At 37.3% G+C, this 24494-nt stretch overlaps 1 protein-coding gene across 1 annotated transcript; it reads right to left on the bottom strand.

Annotated features, from left to right (window-relative positions):
• Positions 1–11452: 11452 nt before the first annotated feature.
• On the bottom strand, positions 11453–24055 carry LOC133795952 (O-fucosyltransferase 28-like; the record flags this gene model as incomplete). The annotated part of the gene is made up of 9 exons (XM_062233437.1): positions 23987–24055; positions 23527–23617; positions 23361–23431; positions 23148–23236; positions 22901–23033; positions 21640–21869; positions 21058–21534; positions 20755–20942; positions 11453–11475 (listed from the first exon to the last, which is right to left on the bottom strand). Coding segments are annotated over exons 1-9 (1371 nt in total), but the record flags the coding sequence as incomplete, so codon positions are not given.
• Positions 24056–24494: the final 439 nt, after the last annotated feature.

Here is a 24494-nt window from a genome sequence, read left to right as displayed (position 1 = left end):
GACCTTTGTTAGAGTCAGAAATATTTCGGTGCATATTTCTCATGATGAGAAGAGGTTTGATAGAGCTTTCATTAGGTCTATGTAAGCGATAGTGAGTATTCAGATCGAAATATTTCGGTGCATATTTCTCATTATTTTATTGTTTCATTTCCAAACTTTTAGTTGTACACTAAATAATATATTATGTTTTTTTTTTTCAAAAAAGAAACACACATGTTAACAACTGTGTTTACTTCAGTGCAATAAGAGCAATAAAGGTTTTGCAACTGAAAAGTACTACAATTTGGCACAGTACTACACCAAATTTGGCTTGGTTGGAGGGACCAAATAGCAACCATAATGCTTTTTGCAAAAAGATACCCCTAATTTTTTATTTGCTGAAAGAAACTGATATTTCATTAAAGGAAGCAAGCAGTTTGGTAACCACATGAGGGTGTACCTCCCAAAAAGAGAAAATACCAGGTCTATCACAATTTGCTGCCCAAGATGCAAGAGAAGAGATTGTGCAACAAAATTCACAGAACGAGGTATTCGAAGTCACTGAAACATTTTGGAAGGAAAGAAGGTCCGAACACTTGAGAAACAGTTGAGTCATTTTCAAATGAGGGGAGGTTTTTGAAATGAGGCACAGCTAACCACCAGTCCACCACCTTACGATTGCAACCAAGGTATCAGCAGCAGGAAGCACTAGAAAGGAGGGAGTTTCTGATGAACCACCCGACTTTAGCAATGCTTGATGCGGAATAGGAGAAGACCTATTGAAGAGGTCCAAAAACTCCTGAGATACTGAAACAAATCTCCTAATGACGCTTTTAGGAGAAGAAGTATGCCCTTTGGGAGAAGAAGTGTGCCCTTTGTGAAAAGCTTCATTCCCGCATCTCCAAAGGGCCCTGATGCCCAGATTATGTTTAGATGAGCACAATGAAGTGTTGTTACACATATAATGATGTTGGAAGTAATTTGGACTTTCTTAGATTGATTTAGGCAAAATTAAGACTTCCAACTCAGAGCTAGTAGTGACATGTCATCTGTCTTTAGACAACATGTCCCCTATAAGTGTAATTTTGGCTCTTAGGGAGGGGGAGGGGCAGCATGTCGCCTGCTGTCGTATACCCATGATACAAGCGACATGTTTCCTAGTAGATGGCAACAGGTCGTTCGTTCTTTAATTTTGGTTCTCACGAGTTTTTTAAGTTGACACTATTGAGAATCTTACCTAATTTAATGCAAACATTATTTAAAACATTTTTTAGAGAAAAAAAAATACTAATCATAAAAAAAAAACCATTGGACAAAGTTTTCTTAATTTGTTCAAGCTTTTTTACTGTTTTTTTTTCCCTCTTGTTGTTTCTCCATTGGTGATTGGTAGCCTCCTTATCACTTAAAATGGTCTAACTACCTCTGAAAACATAACTTAATACTAAAAAACAATGAATATACCTATAAAATTTGAAATCCACCAAAATCTTCTCATTCTCTTATCTCTCAAATCATTACACTCACTTTCTAAATCACAAAGAGATTTATGAACAAATTTCGAATCACAAATGGGAAAATTCACACTCAATATATTCAAATCATCTTTTGAAAAAGCTTCAAAAGTTTAAAGAGTTCTTGAAGTAATTGATAATGTATTAGTAATATTGTTATTTAAGAACCCTTGCCTTAAAGAGGTGCTTCAGCTCACGTTAGCCGGTTGAAGATTTTGTTGGAAAGGTAGATGACATTTATGCTCTTTGGATTTCCTTCCTTGAAGTTGAGAGCTTATATTCAAGTTCTTTCTTTTATAGTTTATGTCGGTGTGTTTTAAAATTGTTTTTATGTATTTTTCGAATTGTTTTGGGTTGAAAAACAAATTAAAAAAATAAATTTATAGTGAGATTACGAATTTTTCGGCTGAAATCTATAATTTAAAGTTGTTTGGTTCAGACTAGATTTTGACCTAGTTTAAACTACGTTCTAATTTAATTCGAGCCTAGTTTGGACTAGGTTATTTTGTTTAAACATACATATTATAGTTGTTTTTCATTACTTTTTCTTAGAATTTGCATTAGTTTAGGGTAATTTTAGGTTTATTTTCTTCAAGTTTTGTTAGATTATAAAGAATAATGTTATTTGAGTATTTAACACAAAAAGATTCAGGAAATACATTAAGTTTGATATCGTTACGCTCAAGTGTCTTATAGACTCGTTTCATTGCTTCACAAGTTTAGAAGTTCAAGTCTGATTTTGACTACAATTCCATCATTTTCTTGAAGAACTCATCAAAATAAAGTTGTGAATTTCTTTCTTAGATTTCTATACCATTTTGAATCATCACAATTGGTGATTAAATAAAAAAGTTATACATATTTTACTGAACAAAGTTGAATAAGGAGAGAACAAAACACCAAAAGTAGCCACAAAAAGACTACCGAGCTTGCAAGGCTTGTTGCCACATGTTCGACAACTAGGTGTAGAGCTTTTTTTTGTCTTATTTGTCGAACTAGCAGAGGTTTCTCCAATTCTTAGGGATTTTCTAAAATTTTATAAAATTCAAAATAACATTTCTGTTTGTTTATTTTTCATAAAATAAATAAGTAAAGTCATTTATGAGAAGACGATAAACACTTTAGAAAAAGTTCAAAAATACAAAAATTCATCCACATATTATCAAGATATATTTGTGGTGAAAGTCACTAACTAGTTTCAAAAATTACAATTAAGTCACAATGTAATTTCTTTTTTCTTTCTTTTTATGACAAAAGTTACTTCCATTGCCATTTTAATGAGATCGTAGGTCAACTTCCATTAACTCTCAATTAAGATACACATGCTTTATTCTTATTGGCTTAAAATAATTTTTATTCATTAAATAGTTTATGATTAAGTAAACATATATTATAAAACCTAGAATATAAGTTGTAACAAATAAATACACTAAAAATCTAATAGTTTTTTAAAATAAAAACTAAACAAAAATCTAAATAAAAACAAATTCAAATTAAATTAAACTCTTATTATATATATAAAAAATTATAATACGTGTTCATATTTTGTGAAGGAAAAAAACACATTAATAACAATTTAAAACTTCAAAATATAAACACAAACAAATCTCTTAAAATTAAGCCTCAAATAATCTAAACAATGTTGAACACCAATCTAGGCATCCATGAAACCACTACCAACCGACCATTCATCTTCATCTACATTTTCTTATTTATTTATGGGGTCCTCGGCAAAATGATCTTTTTTTATAGTGCAATTTGCACTTTGACCTAGTTTCAATAGTTTTTAGCTAAATGATATATTTTATTAATGAATTTTTTGTATTACCAAGGGTAAAATTAGACAAGAGTAAAATGGGTAATACAAAAAATCCATTAATAAAAGAAACTATTTAGCTAAAATATTTTGAAAATAGGTTATTGTGCAAAATGCACTATTAAAAGGGTCTATTTCCACCAATTTCTCTTATTTATTTGTTGAGATTTGTGGCTGGTGACGACACGACAATGCGAGCAAAGGCGTAGGTTCATAAGTGGGTCAGTAGGTGACTTCGTGATTCATCTTTCTTGATAACTGGGTGCTAGGGGCTGTGATGGATGACAGTTGGTTTAGAGGAACGATGATAGAGATGGGGTTATGACATTTTTTTAATTTTTTTTATGATTTTTTCTCATATTTTGGTAATTATATTTTTGTTAACCATATTTTTTTAATAAGTTTTTAAAAAATTATGTGGTAGTAACCAATTACCACTATTAGTTTTTCTTTTATAGTTTTTTTTAGTGATAGTGGTAACTAGTTACTATCACATCACTAAAAAAAATATATTATTTTGAGAAAAAAGAAAATCAAGTATGAAATAAATTGTGATGGTACCTAGTTATAGTTAGGTGTAAAAAAATAGATCTAAAAAAAAAATTAAACAGTTCGTTATTGTAACTGGTACAGATAAGTCTAAAAATATCTGAAAAAAGAGAACTAGTCGCCATAGTACCGGTTACTTTGCTCAGTGTGAAAATATAAATCAAAATTAAATAATAAAATCTAAACTAATCGTTATCCTAATTGGTTACAACTAGGTCTGGAAAAAAAAATCAAATCTGAAAAAAAAAATCATTCACCATGGTACCTAGTTACTTAGCTAGGTATGAAAAAAAAACAAAATCAAATCTTAATAAAAAAACTTAAATAGATCATGATGGTAACCGGTTACAGTTAAGTCTAGAAAAAAAATCATATCTAAAATAAAAATTTAGATTTGAAATGTAAAATCATATGTGAAAAAAAAAAAAAAAAGAACGAGAAAAAGAAGAAGAAGACCTCGCGAGGGGTCATAAGGCTTCGCAACTAGGAGGAGTCGGAGATGGAGACCTCGCGCAAAGGAGAGATCAGGAAAAAAAAATCAGAGAGGAGTGAGAGTGAGAGATTGAATTTTGTGTTTTTGTTTATGGTAATGTATATTTTATTGGTTTGGGTTAACTTACCACATTTGGTGGCAAAAGTTAAATACCCATAAATATAGAAACTATTTTTATTTTTTCCGTATTTATGTAAACTTCTCTTTGAATTTTTGCTATTGATATTTTATACAAGTTCTAGGGTTTCAGGTTTTGTGACTTTTGTTTTTCAATACAAATAATAGATTTGTATTTTTATATGTGTATTTGGATTTTGAAATTTGGTTGTAAATATGTTATGGATATATTTTTGTTTACTTCAATAGCCATGAGAAAGAAGAAGAACAATAAATTCAGGTTTTGATTTAGATTTAGATTTTTAAAAGAAGATTTTAAAAGAAAAATTTATTAAATTTAAGTTTGAATATTAATATGATTGTAGCATTAATTTATGGGTAAATACAATTTTTGACTGTATGTTTTGCAAAAGTTACCAATCAAACATTGTATTTTATTAAATAACAATTTGAACTATATATTTTACAAAATTGAACAAAAGAGTATTCTGGACTAGATTTTGATCAATTTTATTTTTAAATATGACAAAAATGCCCTCAGATTTTATTAATTAATAAATTAAATAAATAATGAAAAATATATATTTTTTAAAAATTAATTAAATTATTTTTAAAATAATTGAAAAAACTATTGTAAATAAGAAAAAAATTAACATAAATATTTTTATAAAAATTAACAAAAATAATCAGATTTAATTAATAAATCAAAACATAGTTTAGAAATCTTAATCCTAATCTATCAACCTTAATAATATTCACTAAACATAATTTTAAAATAAACAAATAAAACTAAAGAATTTAAAACTTAACCAACCTTAACTTTAGTCCCAATCTATCATCTTCCATCTTCTTCTTCAAAGAGTCATCATCATCATATTATTATTATTATTCTTGCTAAAACCAAAAATAAAATGAAAATCCATCTCCATCTCAGATATGCAATTCTACAGCCATGGAAGTTGTCAAAGTTCATATCCCCCACCAAACCCAAATCAGTCCACATGCCCCAAAGCTCCCAATCGTGCCAGATCCCTCATCGCACCAGATCACACTAGTTCAACAAGCCCAAAGAAAATCACACCAGTTTGCCCTTCACAATCCAAACCCCAGCCTTCGAATTTGTTGACCAACCCAACCCCCTTGTGATCGAGCTTGGAACCCATCTGCACCGTCCTCGACCCCGACGCCATCGTCGACCCCCCGCACCATTGCCGAGCATCCAACTCCTACCCTTGCAAGCCTTGCAAACCCTGCTGAGCATCCATCCCACACAAGCCCTGCAAAAAAGAAACGTGAGGATGAAAGAAGAAGAAGAAGAAGATGATGATGATGATGATGACAAGAAGAAGAAGAACAAGAAAAATAAGAAGATAGAGAGGGAGGAAAAGAGAAGAAAAATGTAGCTCCACTACCATTGTTATGCAGCCATGAATTCTCTAGAGCTGGTTGGGTTTACAGAGAAGAGAGAGAATAAAATGATTTTGTATTTTTTTTAATATTAAATATAATCTAAGATAAATTAAAATTTTATTTTTTAATTAGTTGATATTGTTAATTATTTTAATATATATTTTTAATTGTTAATTATTTTAATTTAAAAGTATTTTGGTCCTATTAAAAAAATATTTAATTAAAATTAAATTCAGAATATTATTTTGTTTTATTTTATAAAATACATGATCTAAATTATTATTTAATAAAATAGAAAGTTTTGTACAAAACATAAACCAAAATGATATTTACCCTTAATTTATTAGATACTTTGATAAAGATTAATCTGGTTTGAAGTTTTATGGCAATTTGAATTTGAATATTGTTGACGCCGTTTTTCGTCAAACAGTGAAAGAAGAGCACATAAACAATAACTGATGATGGCTAATTGAAATAAGACAACTCAAAACACACGATTTTTACGTGGTTGAGCAGTTAAATCTGCCTAGTCCACGAGTCTCTGTTATTAAGCTCAAGATTATCTCTGAAAATTCTTAAGAATGAATTCTTCAGAGTTCTCTCTCAAGGTTCAAAATTTCGGTCATTTACAATGGTGCATGGCCTCTCTATTTATAGAGAAGATCGAAGAATACTATCCCACATATTTTGGGTAGTTACTCTTTTTGTATAAATCAAATAAATGGCTTTAAATGCCTATAATCATATATAAAAGGAAACGTCCCCTGAAGACCAGGGGAAGTATAACTGACCAAATAATATCCCACGATTCTAGGGGATTTACAATAATAAATGAGGATTACATTTCGTATAGACATCACTTATATATATTCAAGGTGGTTATCAGGTATCTCCAAGGCTTTAACTTCCCAGGTTTCCCGTCATCTTTCGAGATCGTATGTGCGTCGAGCTCGGGACCTCTGATCCGGGGTCATCCCTGAAGATGGATGCGTCTCCGGAGCTACCTTTTCGAGATCATGAACACTCCGAGGTCACCATATTCGAGGTCATCTATGTCCTGCAGGCTCGATATTTAATCCTGGAGCATATTTCCAACCTTATGAGTCCACTTGTTTGCGAATCCAAATTTCGAGGTCATATTTAACATAGCTCGAAATCTGGGTGTAACATCTTGCCCCCTCAAAAGTATTTGTTCGAATCCTAAGAGAAGGAAACTTTTGAACTACTTTCTTTGAGAACTGTACCGTCACACTTTTGAAAATGGACACGCGTCAGCTGGGTACTGCTCATTTTTGGTACTTGAGTACCTTGGAAACATGCCCACGATCATCCGTCTGCCACCTTTTCGGTGCCATCTTGTCATTGATTCCCATCCGTCCGATCTAGCAAGGATTTCATTCAACGCCCCGGATTAATCCCCCTTTTTCCATCTATATATACGAGACCCCACTCTTCATCTTCATTTTTACCTTTGTTCACCAAAAGCAAGAAAAGAAGAAAAACGAAACCAGAGACCTCTTTATAAAGTTTCTATTCTGTGCATGTTTTCTCGGCCAAAGAAACAAAGAAACCCTGGTCTGTTCGAGTCCGTGAGTTCTTATTTGCAACCTCTTCTTCAATCGACAATCTCTCTGCAATCGCCATTATTGTGTAAGTATGCAACCTTTGTTTTCCATTTTGTCAGTTTTTATTCATGCTGTTCTTGCTGTGTATGTGTATATGCTAGTTTACATCCTTAGCATAATATGATAGGAGGTTTTGATCCGATGGGCTCTTATGCTTTTTAGACTTCCATACTGGATTTACATCACTGGCTTATACCCAGTTTTCATATTTGAGTGAGGTTCCTATTTTCTGGGTTTTGAAATTTTTTTAGGCGATGTTTCTTGTACACTAAGTTTTCGGGTAAAAAACATGGGCCTTGACAAATGCACGAAACCCAAGGCTGCCTTTCCTGGTTAACCGCCACTCTCTTTTCCTTTGATTTTCGGGATTTTCAAAAAAATTTCCACTCTCCTTCCTTTCCCGTGGAACGCACGTCCTGACTCTTTAATAATGGTCTTAATATATAGCTTGCTTTGCTTCTTAACCCCGAGCTCGTAAGTTCGAGCTCGAAACTCTTGCATGCATGGCCCTCACCATTTTTTCTTTCTCGCTAGATGTCATAGAATCTGGAAAGACGGTGGGGGTCGTTGCTGGCAATCCCTTACGAGCCCAAATCTCTGAGCCTAGAATTGTTGTTCGCCTGGAATCAACGTCGGATAAGAGAATACGAGCTTGCGCGCAAGCAAGAGGACATTCGAGCTCACTACCGCCGCCAGATAGACGAGGTCATAGAGGGGAAGAGGAGAGTTCTTCGGGAGGCCCTCTATCCGGAATCCTATTCAGGACCTAGGCCGATTCCTCTCGATCCTGCATTAAAGGTTACTGTCGCATACCATCCAGGAGAGCTCAAATTTTCACTAATGGGGGAACCTTCTTCCTCGCAGCCGAGGAGAGAAATGTTTGAGGTCGAGCACTACTGGAGCTCGGTTACCACAACTAGTCAGATAACTGACATCCTGGCTTTCCACGGCCTTAGCCTGTCAGGCTCCTTGAAGTGTCGACCTCCGGTCGACCATGAACGAAGCTGCTTCGCCCTTGGGGGCCGCGACGCCAGTGTGAAATACGCGACCTGGAGCCAGGAACATATGAGGGTAGGAGCTCTGTTGCCCTTGAAGTCTTTTTTCAAGGACTTCACGGATTTCGTTGGGTTGGCCCCGTTCCAACTCAACACCAACTCTTACAGGGTACTGTCTGCCCTGAGGTCCTTATACCACGAGATGGGGTGGAAAGGACCTTCGCCTCAAGAGATCTTGTATCTCTTTTGTCTGAAAAGTAACCCCTCCCGAGCTCGGGGAGGGGATGGCTTTTATTACCTCTCGAGCTATCCCAAGGAGAAGAAGGTCTTTGGAGATCTTCCCAATCATCTGCCTGATTTCAAGAGGGCCTTCTTCTGGACAGACAGTCTGTCCCCGTCTCGACACTACTCGTTCAGGTGGATTCGTAAGTATTCTTGTTATCTTTATTTCTATGCTCGAGATTTTAGCTCTTAGATCCGTACTTAGTAGAAATATGTTATCTTTCAGCCAATTTTCAGCGTCCCACTCCTGACGATACAATGAAGGAGCATAGAGAGACCCTGCTCCAACTCCCCCGTGGCAGGAGGTCTCTCCTATACCTTTTACACGAGGATAAGCTCCGAAAGTGCGGACTTTTGGAGGAGGGCCAGTCCACCTTTGACTGGTCCAATATAAAATATGAACACTGGGAGCAGGTGCCCCTGCCCACAGGCGCCCTCCCTCCGAGGGGAGAAACGAGGCCACCACTTCCAGTTCGCCAGAGGAGTCCGCCGTCTGGGAATGAGGCTAATGATGAAGCCTCGAGCTCGGATTCGGATGAAGGTAAAGTCCTCCCTACCTCGAGAATGTGGTCCCCCACCTTACTAAAACACAGGCCCAATAGGTTAGTCTCGTGCCCACAGGATAGATACCACTTCTACATATGGAGTTGGGTAGATGACTGTGTCCATAGGTTTAATAGTGGGCTCGGGAAATACGACACCATGTATACCACGGACGAGGTGTGGAACGGGATAGCTGTTCAGTATGGGACCAACGATTATAGGGACCTTTCGAGGTTATCGCCCACACATAGGGAAGGCACTCCCCCCGCCTCCTCTGAAGACGGGGGAATTTCATGGTCCCCAAGCTCGAGCTCGGGGGAGAGTTCCAGTTAGGTTTCTTCTATCATCACTTTATATGTCTGTGATACTGAAACAACTTGTATGCTTCTCTTTTACTGGCTCACTCTGTGTTGTGACTTGTGCAGGCAAGATGGACTCCGACCTCGACAACATCATCGATGGTGCTGGCGCCAAGAGGAGCAAGTGTCCCAGAGCGGGGTCGTTTAAGACTGACCAGCCGGGCAAGGGCCCCAAGAGGTCCAAGAAAACACCTCCCCTTGCTCCGCCGGTTTCGAGCTCCATCGCTGCGGCGACTTCCCAGGCCGGTGCTTCCACAACGGCGCCGTCCTCGCAGGTCGTCGCCTCTGCTGTGGCGCCGACTTCGCTGGTTGGTCCCTCCATTATGGCTGAGTCCCAACCTCCTGTGGTAGGTCAGTCATCCTTAGGTCCGCCTTCTAGAAGGCCTTCTGCTTCTCGAGCTCAGAAGCTATCAATTTCCACCCACATGGATGCATATGTGGTCGATAATGCCGCTGGGTCCCACGGATCTACGCTGGTTTCGGATGTTATGTCCCGGATCGGCCAGAGCTATGGCAGTCTCGAAGCTCCCCAATGGAAGTGCTTAAATGACACCCGAGACTGCACTGTTCTCTACGAGAAGAGTATCGAGCATACTGCCGCGGTGAGTATCCTTCTATAGTCCTTCCTTTTCTGCTTATAATCACACTGACCTGGAGCTAATGGTGGTTTCTTCCTTTTTCAGGCTCTTGCCTTCACTGCCCAGCTCAACTATAAGCTGAACAATGAGATCCACTCGAGCAAGTCTCATGCTCAGGAGGCGAAGGATCTCCAGCTCAAAGCATGCGATGATCTGAAGGCAGCGAATGCGAAGCTTGAGGCAGGAGCCAAGGAACGTGAGGACATGGCCACCGAGCTCGGGAAGCTGAAAGCCGAGCTCGAGGAGCATAAGAAGGAGATCACCCAGCTTCAGGAGACCAACAAGAAGCTTGAAGAGGAAAAGGCTGCCACCTTCAACATCATGGAGGATGAAAAAGCTCGCCTCCTTGCTGAATACAAAGAGAAGAAGGATCAAGCGGTTGACTCTGCTATGTACCGAATGTGGGCCTACAATGAAGATCTGGACACCAGCTTCTTAGGTCCTCACGAGGTGCCGCTTCTTGAAACGTGGAATGCTCGGCTTGAGAAGGAAGAGGCTGAGCAGCTCGAGAAGGAGAAGGCTGATCAGCTCGAGAAGGAAAAGGCTGCTCGGGACACCGTTTCGGAGGGAGCCCAGGAGGATAGCCATGCTATTCGTCTCGAGGAATCCGGTGCTGCAGATGCTGAGAAGGCCAAGGAGACTCCTCTTCCTTGACTCTGATCTCGGGGGAACCATTTATTGGGGCTGCATCCCCTTATTTCTGTAATTATTTTAATTTATGCCCTCGGGGCTGATACAATTTCTTTAAATATTACTTATATATGCTTTACATTTCTTGGCTCGAAATATTTGGCACGTTTTATATTGATGAATCAGTTATGTTTATTTAGTCATACAAACATATTGTGGATTTAGGTTCGAAGCTCAATGCATTCATGCACAGTTTGTTCAAATTATCCGCTTCCGACCTCGTTATTCTTCAAAGTCGGATATTACTTCAACCATGAACCCAAAAGTACTTATATGGTATGTAATGTGGATGGTTTGGTTATATCTTTTTTTTGCTTGGTCACTTTTTCTCATCCTCGGTTTTTGCTCCAAGGTTAAGAGTTCGAAACTATTTTCTTTAAGATATTCCAGCCTCGATTTCGAAATAGGTTTAGGTTCCTACTTACCATCGATTAGTTTTTTTTTTCTTTTGGCTGGTTTGTTCCAAACCTGTTAAGTTTGCACATCTGGTTAACTCCAAACGTTTTCGGTTTTTGATAATTCGGTTATGTTCGAACTATCTCAGCTCGCGTATTTGGTTATATCCAAATACTTTATATATTTTTGATAATTCGGTTATGTCCGAACTATCTAAGCTTGCGTATTTGGTTACATCCAAATACTTTATATGTTTTTGATAATTCGGTTATGTCCGAACTATCTAGGCTCACGTATTTGGTTACATTACATCCAAATACTTTATATTTTTTTTTGTATATGTTATTTTATTTTTTAAGCTGATGGTATATGTACCAATGATGCCCCCTTAATATCCTATGAGTGTGACCATAGGTTATTAAATTAAGAGAGATTGCAAAAATAAAAAGAAATAACATATTTGAACGAAATGGATCTTTTATTTTATGGCATTCAAAAACAAATAAACTAATACAAATAGAAACTCATGGTTATAGGCAACACTTTTCCTACACTACTGATAGTAAGGTCTAAGGTGTTCGCCATTCCATGCTCGCAGTACTAGGCTCCCGTCCAATCTCATAAGTTTGTACACACCAGGTCGGATGACTGACTCTATCTGGTATGGTCCTTCCCAGTTCGGCCCGAGCACTCCAGCTGCCGGATCTCGAGTTGCCAAGAATACGCATCTTAACACCAGATCTCCCATTCCGAATTTTCGATCTCGAACCCTCTTGTTGAAATATCTGGTAGTTCGTTGCTGGTAGGCAGCGTTTCTCAGCTGGGCCTCTTCTCTTTTTTCTTCAATCAAGTCTAAGGTTTCCTCGAGCTGAGTATGGTTTGAACTTTGGTCGTAAATCTGAGTTCGGATCGTTGGGATTTTGACTTCTATGGGAAACATTGCCTCGCAGCCGTATGCTAGAGAGAACGGGGTATGTCCTGTCGAGGTTCGAGCCGTTGTCCTGTATCCCCAAAGGACTTGGGGCAATTGTTCGGGCCACCGTCCCTTTGCTTCCTCCAACTTTTTCTTTAGAGAACTCTTGAGAGTTTTGTTCACAGCTTCGACCTGGCCATTCGCTTGAGGGTGAGCCACTGATGAAAAACTCTTTATTATACCGTTCTTTTCACAAAAATTGGTGAATAGGTCGCAATCGAACTGGGTTCCGTTGTCGGATACGATCTTCCTCGGCACTCCGTATCGGCACACGATGCTCTTTACAACGAAATCAAGGATCGTCTTTGAGGTTATAGTTGCCAACGGTTCAGCCTCCGTCCATTTTGCGAAGTAATCCACGACGACCACAACACATTTCACTCCACCTTTGCCAGTCGGGAGAGAGCCTATGAGGTCGATGCCCCATACCGCGAAAGGCCAAGGGGATGTCAACATGGTCAGCTCGGATGGTGGGGCTCGAGGTATCGTGGCGAATCTCTGGCATTTGTCGCATTTCTTCACATACTCGAAAGAATCCGCTTTAATGGTTGGCCAGAAATATCCCTGGCGTATGATCTTCTTGGACAGGCTGTGCCCCCCAGTGTGATCTCCGCAGAACCCTTCATGAATTTCTTCAATGATTTTCTTAGCTTCGGGAGGGGTTACGCACCTGAGTAACGGCATGGAATATCCCCTTCGGTACAGCCTTCCATCCAAGATTGTGTAACGGGGAAGTTGATACATCAACTTTCGAGCTTGGTTCCGATCTTTTGGAAGAACTCCATTTTCGAGATAATCAACTATCGGGGTCATCCAGGTCGGCTCTGTTTCGATCATACACACATCTTCCTCTTCTGGCTCGTTAATGCTTGGCGCTGATAGGTGTTCTATGGGTACGACATTCAGCTCTTCATTTTCGGCGAACGTAGCGAGTCGAGCTAAGGCATCTGCATTTGAATTCTGCTCGCGGGGAACCCGTTCGATTGTATAGAATTCGAAACACTCCAATGCGGATTTTGCCTTCTCCAGATAGGCTGCCATTTAGTACCACGAGCCTGGTATTCTCCTAGGATTTGATTAACCACGAGCTGGGAATCACTGTAGCAATGTATAGCTTTAGCTTTGAGCTCCTTAGCTATACGAAGTCCCGCGAGTAAAGCCTCGTATTCGGCCTCATTATTCGACGCTTTGAAGTCAAATCTTAGGGCAGAATGAAATCTGCTTCCCGCGGGGGTAACTAAAATGACCCCTGCCCCCGCTCCATTTTCATTTGACGAGCTGTCGACGTAAAGTTTCCACAGCTCGTGGGCCGTGGTTATTACCTCGTCGTCGGCTATACCAGTACATTCCACTATAAAGTCTGCCAATGCCTGTGCCTTAATGGTCGTTCTCGGGTGGTAGGTGATCTCGAACTGTTCGAGCTCAACAGCCCATTTAAGAAGTCAACCTGAAGCTTCTGGTTTAGACAGGACTTGCCTAAGTGGTTGATCAGTCAGTACATGGATGGGATGTGCCTGAAAGTAGGGGCAGAGCTTACGGGATGAATGAATTAGACTGAGCGCGAGTTTCTCCATCATTGGATATCTTGATTCTGCCCCTAGTAATCTTTTACTGATGTAACAAACGGGTCTTTGCACCCTCTCTTCTTCTCGGACGAGCACCGCACTTATTGCGTGTTCGGTAGTTGAAAGGTATAGGTACAATATTTCTCCCGTTTCAGGTTTTGACAGGATGGGTGGTTCCGCAAAGTGCTTTTTGAGCTCCTGAAAGGCCAGCTCGCATTCCTCTGTCCATTCAAATTTCTTACCTCCTCTCAGTAAGTTGAAAAATGGAAGACCACGATCTGTAGATTTCGAGATGAATCTGCTTAGGGCTGCCATCCTGCCAGTCAGACTTTGGACATCTTTGTGCCTTCGAGGTGAGGGCATGTCAATCAGGGCCTTGATCTTGTCGGGGTTAGCCTCGATTCCTCGAGAGTTTACAATAAAGCCCAGGAATTTTCCTGAAGATACCCCAAAAGTGCACTTCTGAGGATTTAGCTTCATGTTATACTTCCTGAGCACGCCGAAGCACTCTTCGAGGTCATCAACATGGTTCTTGTTGAGTTGAGACTTTACAAGCATGTCATCAACATAAACCTCCATGTTGTTCCCTATTTGCTCTGAAAACATCATGTTTACGAGCCGCTGGTATGTGGCTCCAGCATTCTTGAGCCCGAATGGCATGACATTATAGCAATATAGCCCTTTATCTGTGATGAAGCTCGTGTGTTCTTGGTCGGGGGCATGCATGGGAATTTGGTTATATCCAGAATAGGCATCCATGAACGACATCAGGCCATGCCCCGCCGTGGAATCTACGAGCTGGTCAATCCTTGGTAACGGAAAACAGTCTTTTGGGCAAGCTTTGTTGAGATTTGAGTAGTCAATACAGGTTCTCCACGTCCCATTGGGCTTTGGGACCAACACCGGATTGGCTACCCAGTCAGGGTAAAAGGCATCCCTAATGAATTGGTTTGCCTTTAACATGTCAACCTCCTCTTTTAACGCCTTCTTTCTGTCTTCATCCAGTTGTCTTCGCTTTTGTTGCTTCGGGGGAAAGCTTTTGTCTATGTTTAGTGCGTGGCGTGCTACATTCGGGCTTATCTCCACCATGTCTGAGTGCGACCATGTGAAGACATCCTGGTTTTTCTTCAAAAAACAGATTAATTGCTATTTGGCCTCGTCTTGGAGGTGTTTTCCGACCTTCACCTTCTTCGAGGGATCAACTTCCTCAAGCTGAACCTCTTCGAGCTCCTCTAAAGGTTCGAGGTCAACCTTCTCCTCAATCCTCGGATCGATCTCTTCGTCAACCTCTAAGACCGTTCCGTCTTTGTTTTGTATGATGACGAGTGCTTGAGCGTTTGTTTGTTTCTTTCCTCTCATGGAGATGCTATAGCATTCCCTCCCTGCCAATTGGTCTCCTTTCAACATCCTGACTCCGCTAGGGGTCAGGAACTTAAGGGCCAGATGCCTTACTGATGAAACTGCCCCCAGCCCGACCAGGGCGGGTCTCCCGAGCAGCACATTGTAGGCAGATGGTAAATCTACTACTACGAACTCCATTATCTTGGTCACCGAGACTGGGTAGTCTCCCAAGGTTATGGGGAGCTCAATAGATCCCATACAGGCAGTTCCTTCTCCTGAAAAGCCGTACAAAGTAGTTGCACATGCTTTCAGGTCGCGAAGGGAGAGTCCCATCTTCTCGAGGGTTGCTTTATAGAGGATGTTGACTAAGCTCCCATTATCTATGAGAACTCGGTGGACCCTTTTATTGGCCAACTGAAGAGTAATAACCAGCGGATCATGATGAGGGAATTGAACATGGGAGGCGTCTTCCTCGGTGAAGGTAATTGGTTGCGTTTCAATCCTCTGGCTTTTTGGCGCTCTGGGTTCGGGTTCATAAGGAGACCCGTCCCCTATCTTCAACTCGTTAACATACCTCTTTTGGGCATTCATGCCCCCTCCTGCGAGATGAGGCCCTCCCAAGATGGTTATTACATCCTCTCCATCTATCGGCGGGGGCCTATCTTCTTCCCGAGATCGGGAGTTATTGTTTTGTGTGGTCGGAGGCGCGGCTACTCTCTGGCTCGCGGCCGCCTGACCAGTATTCTGGTTTTTGACATAATGCCAGAAGTAACCTCTCGAGATCAACCCTTCGATCTCGTCCTTCAGTTGTCGACATTCATCGGTTGTATGTCCGGTGTCTCTGTGGAACCGACAATATTTACTGGAATCCCTCTTGGATTTTTGATTTCTCATCGGGTCCGGACGCCTAAAGGGGACCTGGTTTTCATTAGCCAGATATATGTTCTCCCGAGACTCATTGAGCTCGGTGTATACCTTATACACGGAGAAATACCTCTCCCCTTTCTTTTTCTTTCCTCCCTCAGCTTCAGGGTTACTTCCTTCATTCTTTTTCCTCTTGAATGGGTTCTCTGAGGCAGGCTTTGGTGCCGCTGGGTCCGCCGAGGTTGAGGCAGAGTTGATGTTTATCGTTGTAGTTTCGGACTGGGAGGTCGCTTTGAGCGTCGACCTCGCTTCCTCTACATTGACAAACCTCTGCGCTCGTCTGTTAAACTCGGTTATTGACCTTACCGGTTTCCCTTGCATGTCGTCCCAAAGGGCACTTCCCGGTAATACGCCAGCTCGGATAGCCATGAGGTGTTCACTGTCATCCACATCCCGAGCTCGGGCTACTTCCAGATTAAATCTTGTTAAGTAACTCTTCAATGTTTTGCCCGGTTGCTGCCGGACGTTAGTTAAGGTGGATGCTTCTGGTCTGACCCCTACCATTGCTCTGAACTGCTTCTTAAAGTCTTTAGACAACTGCTCCCATGAGGTTATTGAGTGTCTCTTATACTTCTCGAACCAACTTTTGGCAGGTCCTGCCAATGATGTTGGAAACAACATGCACCTGAGCTCGTAACCCACGTTACTGGCTCTCATGATAGTGTTGAACGTGCTCAGGTGACTACACGGGTCCATCTTTCCTTCAAACGTAGGGACGTGAGGAATCCGAAACCCTTGAGGAAATTGAGTGTCAGAAATATGGGGAGCAAACGGCTCGAGCTCCTCATATCGACCATTTCCTCGTTCATTCTTTAAAAGCCTAAAGGCTCTTTCGAGTTGATCGATTCTTTCTTGGACTGGGTCAGTAGGAGGTGCTGTCTGGAATTGATTGTCATTGATAGTGATTCCAGGCTCGCGTCTCTGCAAGGGATCTCTGCGTTTATTCAAGCGATCCCTCAGGTCTGGATTTGTTTAATCTCCATTCCCCCGACTCTGATTCAGATGATTTCGCAGGTCGGGACGATTCTTGCGACTTCCAGTATTCTTACGACCTCGGTCGTGTTTACTGATGGACCTGGTCTCTCCGGACTCATCACTGGTGAAACTCATTGCTCGGTTATTTCGTGATGGATTCTTTCCACGTCGCCTCGTCTTCGCAGTGCGAGACCGAGACGTCTGACTTCTCTCAGATGGAGCGCCACTCCGCTCCTGGAAAGTCTCTCTGTTTCCTTGTCTTTCCCCCGAACGCCCTTGATCCTGATCTCGAACAGGTTGAGCGTTTCTGTGTGGGGGCGAAGGATATCTTATGGGTGACGGAGGGAACCGTATAGCCGACGGTGGCTGCCACCCTTGTCGCGGCCTGGAGGGTCCAGAATTTGCCCGAGATGGGTCAGTCGCATTCGGTGCGCTCCCAGGTACCTGAGTCCGAGCCTCTGCAGGGGTTCGGTTATTCTCAGCTCCTGCAGGCACTTCTACAGGCAGGTTAGCTGGGACCCGAGCTCGAGTACTCCTCTGGGGCCTAGGTGGAGCGGATGGCTCTGCTGGTGCCGGAGGTTGAGTCGGCCTCCTTGTGGCAGCATCCTTTCGCGGACGCTCGCGGGGCCTCCGGGGAGGAACATGTACGTCCCTTGGAGGAGGGACTTGGTTTTCGCGCGGAGGCGGGGGCTGAGCCACCTGCGCCTCTGCGGCTATCCTTGTCAACTCCTCATTCCGTTTGTTGGCTTCTGCCAACAGCTGCTTCAGTTGTCGGTTTTCAAGTTCCACAATAGGAACGTACCGCTCAGGATTGTAGTACATATCCTCATCTCTTGGTGGAGAAGGTGGTCCCCGGGAATCAGAGGACCCACTTCTCTCCTCAACATCCAGGTTCTCCATTGGTTGTTTTCCAGGACGTCTTGGGTAATTTTCCTAAGGGGTGTTCTGATTGTTTGTGGCCATGATTTTCTCAGGGATGAATGCTTAAGGCTCTCAATGAAAGCACCAAACTGTTGACGCCGTTTTTCGTCAAACAGTGAAAGAAGAGCACATAAACAATAACTAATGATGGCCAATTGAAATAAGACAACTCAAAACACACGATTTTTACGTGGCTCAGCAGTTAAATCTGCCTAGTCCACGAGTCTCTGTTATTAAGCTCAAGATTATCTCTGAAAATTCTTAAGAATGAATTCTTCAGAGTTCTCTCTCAAGGTTCAAAATTTCGGTCCTTTACAATGGTGCATGGCCTCTCTATTTATAGAGAAGATCGAAGAATACTATCCCACATATTTTGGGTAGTTACTCTTTTTGTATAAATCAAATAAATGACTTTAAATGCCTATAATCATATATAAAAGGAAACGTCCCCTGAAGACCAGGGGACGTATAACTGACCAAATAATATCCCACGATTCTAGGGGATTTACAATAATAAATGAGGATTACATTTCGTATAGACATCACTTATATATATTCAAGGTGGTTATCAGGTATCTCCAAGGCTTTAACTTCCCAGGTTTCCCGTCATCTTTCGAGATCGTATGTGCGTCGAGCTCGGGACCTCTGATCCGGGGTCATCCCTGAAGATGGATGCGTCTCCGGAGCTACCTTTTCGAGATCATGAACACTCCGAGGTCACCATATTCGAGGTCGTCTATGTCCTGCAGGCTCGATATTTAATCCTGGAGCATATTTCCAACCTTATGAGTCCACTTGTTTGCGAATCCAAATTTCGAGGTCATATTTAACATAGCTCGAAATCTGGGTGTAACAAATATTAATTGATCAGATCAAAATTTTGGTTTGTTAAATTGTTAAATTTAATTTAGTTTATATGATTTTTAATTGTATTTTAATATTAAATAAAATATAATTATTTGGATCAATTAAAGGCAACCGCATGTAATATAGGTTTGACTTAAGGAGGGGTCACCTAAGGATGACCTATGCCTGCACTAAAATAGTGATGAAAGTGACTTTTTGACATAAAAAAATTACTACTTAATAAATTTTGCCACAAATATTCATATTATTTTTTTTATTTTTAGTAAAAAAAATAAAAAATAAAAAGATATGTTTTACACTTTGAAAAAAGTTTTAAAACTATACTGAATAAAGTTTTAATCTTGTTGAGAAACTTAAAATAACCTAATCATGCTAAATTTTTTCTTCACAAAAATTCATCATTTATTGTTTATAAATAATCAATTCATTAATTATTTCTTTATCATATTTTTCTTAATCTAATTTAATTATATTGTTTCTTATCTAATATGGAGGCTTCGTAGTATGTTTGTGAACAAGAATATGGTAAGAAAAAAGCGCACAAGTTATTAGGTGCCAAACAAAGAAGAGTAAAATTGTAAATAAATAAAAAAGAAATCTCAAAATCTTAATAATTTGACACAAATGTTCATATTATCAATTCATTAATTATTTCTTTATCATATTTTTCTTAATCTAATTTAATTATAACAGCGCACAAGTTATTAGGTGCCAAACAAAGAAGAGTAAAATAGTAAATAAATAAAAAAGAAATATCAAAATCTTAATAATTTGAGGTTATAGTACCCAAACTTTCACTTCTTTTATACTTAAATATCATAACTTTTTTTAAAGATGAAAATAACAAAACATTATTTTTTTTTTATACTATGTAGGTATCAACTATTAAGTTTAATTTTTTTGACAATAAAAGTACTTAAGCTTTATATTTACTTACGATTAAGTATTTTAAAATATATATATTTGGTGATGAAATGTACAGAAACATCAAAACAATTTTTAAAAAAAAATCATTTTTGAAAATGAAAAAATTATTAAAATTTAGTTTAAAATATAAAAATGATAAAAAAATTATTTTATTTTATTTTAAAATTAACACTAAATTTTTCTCTTTCCTCCTTGTCCCCTCTTCTTCAACCCACAAGATTTATTCCTTCGTCCATTTCTTCTCTTCTTTTAGTTTTTTTCTTCTTATTTTAATTCAAATATATTTTTTCATATATTTTTTATTTTTAAATCAATTAAAATATTTTTAACTATTTTTATATTTAAAAATTACTATATGTATTTTGGTATTTTTAAAATAATTAAAATATAGGTATTTTGGTTTTTTAAATAATTAAAACATATTATAATATAAAACTTAATTTTAATTATAAAGTTAATTAAAATATTTTTTATATTTTAAATTGGTATTTTTACTGCCAAAATAAATTATGGTGTGAAAATTTTAGTACTATAACCGCAAATGAGAATTTTTTTTTTATATCAAAATAAAATTCATTCATGGTTGGAAATGAAAAGCAGATAAAATGTTTCTCTAAAATCTTCGTAAAATATCCTTAAAAAAAATCTAAAATAATATCTATAGACAATATGGAGCAACAACCTCCTTAACCTTGGTTTTGGTCAAAATTCCTAAAATATTTTGTGTGCTATGCCTATCACATTTACAAGTTACTACCTCACTTAACTTACTCAAAATTCACTTAACCTAATCAAAATTGTTGTTTTCCTCCTTTATTTGGGAGTTCTATCTCTCCACACCTAAGAATTTTTGTTAACAAATGCAACCAGGAAAAGGATTTGCATAAAAATTCTCCTCAAGTTTTTGGGAGTTTCGAGTACGTGAAGTAGGCCTTGGTTTTGGTCCTCCAATTCTCTTCTCATGAAAGGTCTTGACCAAATATGAAAACTTTGCCCAAGTTATGTTACCGTTGTCTAACTTATCAATTAGTCTCATTAAATTTTGCCTGCAAAAACAAAAAAATAAAATAAAAATAAAGGTTAGTTATCATTTTATAGCTAACTTAAAATGGTATACAATTTTCCATATAGGAAGAGGATTAGTTTAGTGAAAGAGATTACCTATCAGGGCTAATGGTTTTCCTAAAGCCTTCATAAACTCTATGACCTTGCAATGCTCTAGCCATATTTCCATCGTAAGAGTAAACAAACACATCACTTTCCAACGCCACAACATAGTCTAAAGCAGCAAGTTGATTCTGTGAATTCATGAAAGGCCTTAACTCTTCCTCTGTTGCTAAGTTGAGCTTAGTAGACAGATTTGGAAACTTTTGTTTCAGCGATCGCATACTGTCTTTTCCATAAATTTCACCAGAAACTATGTAAATTTGTGTGTCGGATGGATATCCAAGGGCCTCAAGAAATATAGCTACTTCTCTTGGTGTCATGGGACAATTCCCATGGAGTCTTTGGACTTTAGCATTGATCTTCTTTTCTTTCCAATGCTTTGTCTCATACCTCATTTTCGTAAGCTCCTCATGCTCATTCATGGTGAGGTTGTGGCTGCAGCCTGTGAAAGCAAGCATATCCTTTTCATATCTGCAAGAAAAGAAAAACAAACACATAGTACACTCGTATAGATGTGACATTTTTAAGGCTATGAATTATGATAGTGATATTTTTGGAATTGAAAGCACACCACACCTTAAATGGAGAGCAATGTATGGATTTTTATTTCTTTTTAGTCTTTCAACCAAGGTCTTCCCAAGTTCTTCAATGGCTTTTCTAAACTTTAATGCATCATACATTGCCCGACATCGAAGCCTTTGAGTTGAAAATTGCACATTGTTTGCTAGTCTTGAATTCGCTTGTAGAAACTTGATTACTTTATCTCTCTTGAGTTGTCTTTCACGCATGTCTTTATAGTAAGAGAGCTGCACAGAAAAAAAAAACGTATGTATATATATATGTATATATATATATATAATCAGCCATGTCACAAAAAAAAAATCAATAATTGAGCAAATGATAATGAAAATTATTGGTTTTAACGATTTATTTTTTTTAAATATTCTAAATATTTAATTGAATATATTTTTAAAATTAACTAAAAATAGTTATTTATTAATTATATTAATATAAATTCAAATATTATAAAATATCATTGTTATAATAATATCTAATATAAGACTATATATATAATAATTATATTAATATAAATTCAAATTTAAATATTATAAAATATCATTATTATTATAATAATATATAATATAAGACTAAATATTTAATAATTATATTAATATAAATTTAAATGTTGTAAAATATTATTATAATAATATTATATAATCATAATTTTTTACTAGATATATTAATATGGATTCAAATATTATAATAATATTTAATACAAACATATATATATAATAATTATATAAATATAAATTCAAATGTTATAAAATATCATTATTATAATAATATATAATATACAACTAGATATTTAATAATTATATTAATATAAAATTAAATATGATAAAATATAATTATAATAATAATATATAATACATAATCTTAATTTTTATTAAATTAAAAGGATTATCATATTATATATATTTACAAAAATAATATGTTTTGGTTAAATTTTTCATTTAATATAAAATTAAATATGATAAAATATAAAATTAAAATTAAATATGATAAAATATAATTATAATAATAATGTATAATACATAATCTTAATTTTTATTAAATTAAAAGGATTATCATATTATATATATTTACAAAAATCATATGTTTTGGTTAAAATTTTCATTTAATATGTTTATGTCATTTTTTTATATATAATATTATTTATTTATTTGAAATTTATATAAAAATGATATAAATTTAATAAAAATAATTAATAAATTCTATAAATAAAATTAAACAAACGCAAGTTACTTTTGTATATAGTATACAAGTATGTTTTTACCTTTGACCAAGAAACTGGATTTTTAGCAAGGGGCTTCACTGATTCATATTCTGGTGGGAGTGAGTCTATAATTGTAATATCATCCTTTAAAACTTCAACAAACTTCTCCCAGTCAAAGATATCTTTAAAGTTGCTGGAGCAATCAAAATTCAAACAAATTAATTAGTAGATGCTTAACTATTTTAATTAGCTTTTATTTAAAAATTTATAAATGAGTAGTAAGAAAAAAGTTACATTCCTATCTAACCTTGAATCATTCCAATAGGAATTATGATCTAAAGTGGGCATAACCAAGGTGGCATTCATAACTTTTGCTATTGCAACCATGTCACTTATCTACAATAATAGTTAAATTCACCAAGATTAAGAAAGCCCAAATAAAAATAAGCGAAATATACTAAATAACAATTCATAATTACTTATATATAATATGAATATATATATATTTATTATATATTACCCCAAGTTTCATTTGATTCAAACCCCCGTTGGCATGAGATATGATAAAGCCATCTGTTGCTGTTCCATTCTCTGAAATAATAATAATAATAAGACTCAACGTATCACATATACATACAACATACTATATATATTTACTAACGGTTTATTAAGTAGTAACTACTTACTGGTTTCCTTCTTTGATCGATTGATACATTTGTTAAAATTATCACTCTTCGGTGGTGGCTTCCAAATTTCAAGATCCGGATACGGTCGATACTGAAAATAAACGGAAAAAACAATTAATATTACCAAAAATATATATAGGGTTTTCAACAAATTCTGATTTTTTTTCTGATGTGTAGATATCTTTAAAATATATAAACTAATTTATTATATAAATATCAACCCTATATATATGTTTTTCCAGTTCTATTCGAAAGTGTTTATTAAATATAAATTGATAATAATGAAAAACATATAATAAAAAAATATATATTATTCCATTAAGTACTGACCATATGATGTTGCACCCTGGAAGTGGTGTGTTCAAAGGTGGTGGTCGTGGTCATGGTGGTCGTGGTCGTGGTAACTTCGACCGTATTTGGAGGAGTTGTCGTATGAGGTGGTGGCACCATCGCCACTAACACATGAAATAACACCAAGATCGATACAAAGGAGACGATAGCTACGGCAGTCACAACTCCTAAAATCCATCGCTTTTTAGTCCACCTTATTATCTGTTTCACCAAGCTATGCATAGATTTACGTGGAATACTCACGTGAATGAACATTCCTTTATTTGTTTAGTTTAATTATATGTGGGAGAGAACAAAACCAAATAATGAGAGAGAAGGAGATCGAGAGAAGGGGAATGAATGAAAGCTGAAGTCAAGGAGATAAAGAATAGGAGAGAAAGAGGAAAATACAGACTTTTATATATATATATATATATATATCATATCCTAATCATATCCCTCCACGTTTTGTGTTTAAATTTTAAATTTAAATTAGTTGTTATCGTGATAACACGTACTTGAGAATACTTACAAAAAAAAAAAAAAATTAAAAAACCAAAATTAAAATTAAAATTAAATAAAAATCAAAGCTTCGAACCCTTACAGATAATTTGTTTTTAAAACAAAAACCCTTATAG

This window comes from Humulus lupulus, chromosome 8, assembly GCF_963169125.1.
Source record: "Humulus lupulus chromosome 8, drHumLupu1.1, whole genome shotgun sequence".
NCBI lineage: Eukaryota > Viridiplantae > Streptophyta > Magnoliopsida > Rosales > Cannabaceae > Humulus > Humulus lupulus.
The sequence above is the reverse complement of the archived record's forward strand: the minus strand, read 5'-3'. Positions and strand labels throughout refer to the sequence as shown.